The 9,378-nt window shown below is 43.8% G+C and overlaps 1 protein-coding gene across 1 annotated transcript in view; it reads left to right on the top strand.

Annotated features, from left to right (window-relative positions):
* LONP2 (lon peptidase 2, peroxisomal) overlaps window positions 1–8,517 on the top strand; it is a 37,723-nt gene extending 29,206 nt beyond the window's left edge. Inside the window, exons 13-15 of the mRNA XM_021536112.3 lie at window positions 3,880–4,087; window positions 5,164–5,354; window positions 7,046–8,517. Of these exons, the coding sequence (XP_021391787.2) occupies window positions 3,880–4,087; window positions 5,164–5,354; window positions 7,046–7,267 (621 nt within the window). The 3' untranslated portion in view covers window positions 7,268–8,517. The remainder of the gene's footprint in view (window positions 1–3,879; window positions 4,088–5,163; window positions 5,355–7,045) is intronic.
* Window positions 8,518–9,378: the final 861 nt, after the last annotated feature.

Genomic DNA, 9,378 nt, shown 5'->3' on the forward strand with positions numbered 1-9,378 from the left:
CCAGCAGGCCAGTGCCTGGTGACTCTGGGCTGAGGCATTCACATGGGTTCTTTGGTGATCTAGTTTTTTACTTTCAGAAATTAGAAGAATTTACTCTTTAGCCAAATGACTGAATTGTCAGCAACTTATTTTTGTTCTTTCCAACTCTCAGAAGCCTCTCTACCCAACAGAAAGATCACAGAAATATAAGAATTCAGTGCTAATATGGGACTTTTCTTAGGTGTTCCATCTGGTATCAGTTTTGTTTCTGGAGTTGATTATTCATTTAAATTTGGTAGTGTGGCTGTGTTAGAAAATAATTTATGCTATTTTGTCTTTTTGCTGTAGGATTAAGTAATTGAAGTGTGGTTCTTAATTTAAAGTGTACAAATACAGGAGTGTTAGCTGGGGTTTATCTTTTGTGGGTTTTTTGTTTATTTGTTGTGGGGTCTGCAATAGATGCCATAAATTTGCAGATAAGCATATAATGGATCGGCTGGCCTCTAAACTAAGACTGATAGAAGCTTGTGACTTCTGTTTCAAAAAGTTTTTTTAACATTTCCATATTTAGAAGGCAAATTTAGTGCATAAATAGAAGTAGAGATGAATCCACACAGATCAGTTCCCCAAGCAGCCCAGGATTTCTTTTCATGTGCTATTTGCTGTATTGAGTATTTTTCAGTACACACTTCGGTTTTTTTCCATGTAAAATGCTCAGATAACAACATAACTCCTATTTTAAGGAATTTTCCCAGCTAATATGTTATTCTTTAGAATTTTCTCAAGTCCCCTCAGGGTTCTCTGGAGGAGCAGAGTTTCTGCTCTGAGTTTGGTTGCTCTGGGTTCTGCTCTGTAGTCACGGGCTGGGTCTGGCTTGAGAGCTTCACCCTGGGGGCTGCGTTATGTCATTTATCAGAGCTGAAACAGAGGCACAGTGGAGGCAGCCACTGTGTCAGTACCTGCATGAGGCAGAGCAAATGGAACTGAAACCTGGCATGACTTAATTGATCAGTTGTCCTTCAGGGAATTGCTGAGTATTTACAGGTATTCATCTTTCACCTTTCCAGGGCACTGCTTAGTTATTGTCTTCATAGCTCTCCCAGCAGGAAGATGTGACAGAATATTCAGCTCCTACTTGCTGGATTAATTAATTTATCACAAATAAATAATCTTATGTGTCTCCCTATAGAACAAATGTTAGAATAAATTACCTAGTGAGGCTTTGAAAGAATAATCTCAACAGTTTGAAGTGCGGAAGATTTAATGGAATGTTTCAGCACAGCACACTTCTGGGGGAAAGGGTTTCTAACATATCCAGTGGGTTTATAACAAACTGTTTTTGTATTTTTGGCTTGAATTTTAGTTGGTGTTTTGGGGATTTTTACCTTTTTTTTTCTTTCAACCCCTAATTCTGCTTGAGTAACGAAGGTTGTTGGCACCACAGGAAGGCCCATCAGGATTGGTTTGTATCCTGATACCTTAAGTGAAGTTGAAGGGACAGAAGCTGCAGGTCAGGGAAATGGCCTGTTCTAGGGAATGAAACTGCAGATGTTATAAAATAATGTCTCTGTTTCATGGCACATGCACAATTCTAATCAGTGAAAAAAAACAGGGTGTCTTTCAGAAGCAAAACCTGTCCAAAATACAGGTTTAAATTGGCATTTTTATCTAAGAACTATCAGTCTTGTGGTGATATTTCTGGGAAATCCTCCTCCCTCAGAGGGAAGCCACTGTTAATGTGCTTTGCCAGCAGTGATTTGCCAAGGGATGAATCAGAAGAGAAGAAAAAAGTTGGTACAGTCAGGCTGGGAGAACCTGTGGAAGGAAAACAAATGTGCTAAAGGCCAGCAAATGACTGAACTGATTCTCCTCTTCCCATTGTGAATCGGGGACGTACCAGGTTCTTGTCCATTACACTGACTTGGTGTAGCTCCAGAACTGCAGATGATAACCTGAAATACTCTAAAATAAATGACTATGCTGAATGTTAAATCTTAAATTTTGCAGCACCCAGGCAGCTAAAATGCATCTGACAGTATGTTCATGTACTCAGGGTACAGCTAAATCACAGCTGGTTTGGTCTCATCTACAAAAATTTTCAAACTCTGAGACTCCATTGGTCAGTGGCATCTTCATATCTTCATCATCTGACAGGCATCACCACTCATCAGCTGATTTGAGTGGTCATTTTTAATTGAGGTTGTTCAGAAAGTGTAAGAAAGGATTTATTCTAACACAAATTCATCTGACTTTTGGTGAGAAGAAATTATTCAGAGGTGCCAGGAGCGATTCAGTCTTGTGGGGCTCTCTGTAACACTTTGTGGGTGTCTCATGTAATCCAGTGTGCTTTCTTCTGAGTGTTGGGGGTTCTGTGGCTTTGGCTGTTTGGGGATTTCCAAGGGGCTTTTCTGCTGCCACATCCCAAAGCTGCCAGGCCATTTGCCACGTGTGCCTGTCAGCAGCTCAGTGAAGGCTCAGCTGAGGAGGGTGGTCCAGTCACTCCAGGACAGCAGGAGAGGTTGCTTGGCTTTGGAGGCACCAGGTAATGCAAGGAACAATGGTCCAAAGCTGACCAGCACCTACTACACAGCCAGTTTCTCTTAGCAAATCTCACCTGACCTGTGAAAGTAGGAGGAGGAACCTGCCGAGTCTGAGGACAGAGGGCACCTGTTCCAAGTGATGAGTCTATAGAAGCATTTGGGTTTTGATTTGTTGTCCCATTTGCTGTGTTCTGTCCCTGAGCTCTCAGACAGTCTCTAAACTGTTTTCAGTTGATCCAGAGTACAGTCTAAAAAAACTGAAAGAAAATCCCCAAATCAACAAACCTTGTTAATGGCTGCTTTGGGCTGAGAGAAGGTGTGAGCAGTTAATTTTGTTCATCACACCTGTAATGTTTGAAACGAGGATGGTTTGCCAAAATAGCATTGTCTCCAGTGCAAAGGGGAATGTTCCAGCATTGTTGGACTTCAGTGTGACCAGGATGAACTGACTTTGTTAACCTGAGCTACTAAGCATTTACTAAAATAATCAGAGTAAATCGCTGTAACTTATAACACACAGGGAGCAGATACAGAAACTGATGTTAGCAAGGATGAGAATTCTTGGTGAGGTATTTTGATACCATAAAAGTGAAACACAAAGTTCTGTACGATTTTCTTAAATGCTGGAAAAAGAAAGAGCCTTCTTAGCTAAATCATGCTAATGAAAGCAAATGACAGGATGCTGATGCCAGTGCACAGGTAAGGGAGAGCCCCAGGGAGCCAGGAGGGGCTGTCTGGCTTCCTTGGCTTTGGCTGCCAGTGTAGCTGCTGATTGCTTGGCTGCTTGTAACTCCTAAAGGGACTCTGTCAGGTGTCCCCTCTGCCTGGCCTGGGAACACATTCCTGTTTCTGCTGTTCAAAGTGTTTGTAAATGTCTGCAGAGAACAGCATCGAGGGCTTGGCTGGCCACAGCTCAGGCAATGGCACCACCTTTAAAAAGGCTTCTAGGGAACACTGGGGAGCAAAACTGGCTTTGTCGCAGGACTAACAGTCAGGGCAGACACATTCCAGCAACTGGGCTAAGTCACATAAACGTTCAGTCAGGATAGACTTGAAGTCCTTTGAGGAGAAAGATTCCAATGGTGTTTTTGGGGGTGGGGAAGGTTTCAAGAATGACACACCTAGATGTTTGCCATGGCCTTAAGCTAAGCTGCCACATACAGCTCCTGTTGTGTAATTAGTGTTTACACATATCCAGAACTACTGCTGCATTAAATAATAAATTAAAATATAAGAGATCAGACACTTGGCTTAACTTTAATGTTTCGATGGGGTACAGTTGTTTCAAAGCCAACTATTGAATTGTTTTTGCAATTTTTTAATGGCTGTTTCCTAATCCACTTGCTGTGTTTCCCTTCAGGTGTCTCAGCGGCTCAACCAGCCCGGGGTGGCCATAGGGCTGGCCTGGACACCGCTGGGAGGGGAGATCATGTTTGTGGAGGCCAGCAGGATGGACGGGGAGGGCCAGCTCACGCTGACCGGGCAGCTGGGGGACGTCATGAAGGAGTCGGCTCACCTGGCCATCAGCTGGCTGCGCAGCAACGCCAAGAGATACCACCTCACCAACGGTGGGCAGCAGGGAACTGCAGCCCTACAGCCCTGGGGGCACACTGCTGAGCACCCCTGCCAGTTACTCCCTGTGGACGTGTAACAGAGAAAGGGTTTCAGCCATCAGTGCTACCCTGAAGATGAGATCAGCTCCAGAGTGCCTTTGTGTAGTTCTTTCCCAGTTGCTGCCAAGCCAAGGTGGTTGTGGCCTGGCAGAACGTGAGTCGTGTCTCCCTGCCCTAGCCTGCGAGGTTGTGGGCAGCCTCAGTGCCAAGGTGCTTCTCCTTGGTTGTGGCAGACACTGCCTCTGACTCATTCTTACACTCAAGCTTTCCAGCAGTATTTTCGTGATAGAGACAGATATGGAAGTCTGTAGCTTTTCTCTGACAGGTTCTGTTAAAAGGTTTTTGTAGTTCTAGTATTTTGAGACTGTTGGGTTTGCATGGCAGCTGTGGAACTGCAGTGCAATAGGGCTCTGGACAAGAATGTTTTAACTATTTTTTGTCTGAACCTCCCAGGACTTGTAGAAATGTGCTTTCTAGATTGATGATCTGCTGATTCGGCAAATAATCGACCAGTGCCTGTCACTATTTGTGGAAGTTTAGATAGGTTAAAAACCAAAATGTAATTAATGTGTGAAATGCTGCAGGCATTACCTGTGTGCACGTTTGCCTCTCTGGTTTACACTGCATATACTCCATTACAGGTGGAAAGGACATAAATAAGAGTTCCACTTTATTTTAATTGTGAGTTTCTGTGGAGTGTTCTCTGAACACTGATGTTGATGGCTTGAGACAAAAATTCTGTGTGAAAATTCCTTGATTTCCACATTAATCCCTATTCTAAATTTCCCAGTGTGTGCCAATGCCAAGCTTATTGGTTATCATGTTACAGTTTTTTCTAGGAATCTGGATGTAGGAAAGCTCGTTGGGATTTCTCTTTGTTGTTTTGTCCTAGGGCCTCTGCAATGGATTTTTCAGCCCACTGTTAGTAAATAGTGCCAAGGCTTTTAGTTCTTGGTGGGCTTTTAGAATAAAGACCAGGAACAAAATGGGTTTAGATTTTTAACATTCAAACCATTCTTTTTTTCCTTAAGCTTCTGGAAATTTTGATCTCCTTGACAACACTGACATCCATCTGCACTTCCCAGCTGGAGCTGTCACAAAAGATGGACCATCTGCTGGTGTTACCATAGCAACGTGCCTTGCTTCACTCTTCAGTGGGCGGCTGGTGTGCTCAGATGTAGCCATGACAGGAGAAATTACACTAAGAGGCCTTGTTCTTCCAGTAAGTATCATTGGAGAAAAGAGCTAAGTTGTATTAAGTCTCCCTATTTTGGATATAAAATCTGTTTACAGCCACTTAGAAAAGAGTGGATCCAGAGCCTTAGCAGCAATTCCGTCTCTGCTGGTGCAGCTGGAAGAGCCCAGTCTGATGCAGGACTGCTCCACTCCTCTGCTTTGTCTTTCAAACTAAAGCCAGCTTTGATGTGGCTTTTTGGGAAAATACATTAAAATGTCTACTTGGAAAGGAAACATCAAAGTCTTAAAATGCAAAATGGCTTTGAGTCTGCACTGCAGTTTCTAAATGTGCTTCCTCAGACTCTTGGTGCAGAACTACTTCTGGTGTCTTTGAAAAATTGTGTCCTAAAGCTCTCACAGTAACTGCATACAGGTTACTCCTGAATCCATGGATCTACTCTTGGGTTTCTCTTAAATGTTGGTCCTTGTATGTAGCTCAGCCAAATGGGGTTTCCATAAAGCTTGGTCAAATCATGAAGGCAAAGAAGGCCTTCAAACAAAGAGTTTAAAGTGTCAGTGGAGCCTGGCACAGGTGCTGAAGTCAATATGGGAGCTGTCATCTGATACCAAATGATGGACAGGAGGATGAAGCTGGACATCAGGGACAGGATTTTGTCTACTGTAGGGGAGACAGAACCAGAGGTGCCATGGCAGGCAGTGGCCTGGGAGGCTCTGGGGGCAGAGCCTGACAGGACAGGCCATTGTCCAGGGTTCTGGAGCACCCTGCAGTGACTGGTGGGAGCCAGCTTAGCCCTGCAGCCAGCCTGTCCTGACTGTGCCTGCTGCTAAATCTGTGTGTAGAGATAAGGTACCTGTAAATATTAAACCACATTTTCCTCCTTCCCCAGGGTAGTCTGGAATCTTGCTGTTCTCAGTGACTGAACTGCCAGGGCTGTGCCAGGGGCTGCCCTTGCTGCGTGTGCAGCACCGCCGGACCCGGGGGTCATGTGAGGGTCACGGTTCGCTCCTGCCCCGTGTCCCAGCAGCCCTGCGGTTTGCCCTTTGTACCGCAACACGGGCCTTTCCTCTCCTCCAAAGCATTGTAAAATTACAAGTTTCTGCTCTAAGATGGTCTTTAGGAATAGAAAGGAGTTTGGGGGGAAAAGCTACAGCTGTAAGAATTGCTACATTAACTGCCATTTACATCTGATTAGCAACTCAACCAGGAGGCTCAGTGGAGCAGTGCCTCTCCACTCCTGGAACACGGTTTGCTTTGCTGTGCATATTTTGTTGCACAGCTAAAGTTATTTTTCATGGGACATTGTTTCCTTAGGACTCTTTTTTCCCCTAAATCTAACACTGTCTTTATCTGAAAAATCTTCTGGTTTAATGCAGGTGTGGGATTTCAGCACATGATGTAAAAAAAAAGAGTGAAGGCCACTTTAGTTAAATTCCTGAAAAGCAATGACTTTTCCACTATTGATTCTCTTGTATCTCTGCTCCTAAAATTATTTTTCTCTAATTTGCTGTTACAGAAAGAATACTGTAGTATATTAACATATTTCCCTCATTAAGCACATTATGAGCTACAACTCTGACTGCATTTTTAATTGCTTTCCTAAATGACTGAGGGAGGCAGAACCTTTCATCAAAACTTAACTCCTGATGTGATGTTACAATGATTATTTCATTAGATTAGTTCATTTTTTTTATAGGTGTATTTCTTCTCCTTCTTAGGTTGGGGGAATTAAAGACAAAGTGCTGGCAGCACACCGAGCTGGACTGAAGAGAATTATCATTCCTCAAAGGAACGAGAAGGATCTGGAGGAGATTCCGGCGCACGTGCGGCAGGACCTGACCTTCGTGCTGGCCGCCTGCCTGGACGAGGTGCTGAACGCAGCCTTCGAGGGCGGCTTTGCAGTCAAGGCCAGGCTGGAGCACTTGAATAGCAAACTTTAGGCAGGCAGGCTGAGGTTACTTCTCTCCAATTCCATAGTTCTTGATCTCTTTCAGCTACATTTAGGTATCAGGTACAACTAGGAGCTAAATGGGTTTGAATGGGGGTGTCAATGCTATCGAAAGGAAGATGCTGCTGCAGTTACCAACCTGAAACTGCACTTGAGGGACATTTGTTGCTTTTTATCAGCAAAGAATCTTGAATCTCATTTCCTGATGTCTTTGAGTGTGAGAAAGAATTCCTTAGCATGTGTGACATCTAGGTACGTACATGGCAGCAGCCAGTCACATCCTTAAAGAGGGAATAACGTGTGCAGGAGAGGCTCATGGGTGGGGTTGTTACAAAAAGCAAACTGATTTAGTGCAAGTTTACTTATTTACAAAATATCTGTAATAATAGTGAATAATGTGCTAAGGAGCAGCAGTATCTGGGGAAAATAAGGTTTTTGAAATCTTAAAAAAAAATACACTTAAGGCATCTAAGAGAATCACTATGGCCTAATAAATGAAGTTAGGAAGTTCTTTCAGCACTTGGTTCTAGTTTGTTCTAGTTTTCAAACGCAGGAAGCAATGCCAGAACTGAAATGTAGGAATTGTTGTGTAGGAAGGGAGAGAACGTCAGTTCCCATGTGCACAGCTGTCCCTGCAGCAGCAGGGGGAGTGGAGTGTGCATGAGGCCTTAATGAGAAAACCCAGGAATGCTTGGAGGGCAGAGTACGTGTCCTTCATTCCTACCCACTACAAACCCCCTTGGTTCTGGGATGCCAATGCTCAGAGGTTCACCTATGGAAATTAAATCCATTTGAACAAAGCTAAGAAAATTCTGAATTTATTCAGTGTGAATAATGGAAGGTTCCAGAAGCCTCCCTGTCCTTTGACAGCTTTGTCTCCACTCGAACGTCAGTGAGAGCTGTGCTTCACCCTGTGATCTGGGCCCTTGGCATTGTTTACTCCAGGGTCAGTCCCACAAGCAAATCCTGCGTGTTGTTATATCCTTCTCTTGTTCACTGGTTCTGAAACAAACCCCAAAGTGCTTATGAAAAACAAACTGTACACAACAGCCTGTTCTAGAAGCTGCCTAAAATCAAAAGTAAAGAGTTTGCTTTCATTTTTGTAGCTAACAAAGCTGATTTACCTGGAATTTAACAACACTGATTGTAATCAATTCAGTGGGAATTTCAACACCTATTTTACAAAAGATTTTACAACTTCCACAAAAGACTTAATCTATTAAAATGATAAAAATAAAACCAGCTTCTGTGTCATTCTTTTAACAGCTGTGCTTAGTCACTCACAAGTATGTTCTGAGACTACAGACAACAGCCCCAGTCTCAGAATGTGTTTTGCCTCGTGAGAAATGTGCAGGGAAGAAGTGCAAAGAAACTTCCCCCTGGGTAAAACCCCAGCCTGGTAACTCTGTGCTACTGGCTTTGCTTTTGATCAAACCAGGAGGGAAAAATCCTTTACCAAACAGATGGAGAAACCATCCTGCACTGCTCTGCAGTGTGAGAGCACTGACATGCTCAGAATTCCAGCACAGTCTGTTTACACATGGACAAAACAAACTGCATTTTTTTAGAAGAGAACTGAGTACTACTAAGAAAAAGTTTCCAGCATGGTAAAACAGGGAGCTGCTCCCCAGAAAAGTTAAAGGATAACATTCTGTCTCTCACATCACTCCAATTCCTAAGTCTCGGCCCGGTGGACTCCACCTGAAGGTGAGGGGTTTAATGGCACTCTGAAGATAATGCCAGGCATTTAGTGCCAGCTCTTCCTGTCCCTGCTGCCAGGGCTGAGGAGGTTCAGTTACCAAGCTGAGATTTTTCTGAACATCAGCATTACCCATTATAGCAGACACTACAGCCACACTTTGGTGCCTTTTGTTTTGCTTCACTGAGCACAATAATCCTGTGCAGCAGTGAGCCAGAGCAGTGCAGAACTTCTGAAGGGATGGCAATGCCCCGTGGAGTATCTGCTTGGAAACAGTCAGATGGAGCAGAGATTCAACTTGTCCCTCAGAAAAATACCCCAAAATAGCTCAAGCTTATCGACAGTAAAAGTGGCAATTCCTTTCCTCTGGCCACACTATAAACTGCTACAGATTGTAACTACCC

The sequence above is a fragment of the Lonchura striata genome, chromosome 11, assembly GCF_050655825.1.
Source record: "Lonchura striata isolate lonStrDom1 chromosome 11, ASM5065582v1, whole genome shotgun sequence".
NCBI lineage: Eukaryota > Metazoa > Chordata > Aves > Passeriformes > Estrildidae > Lonchura > Lonchura striata.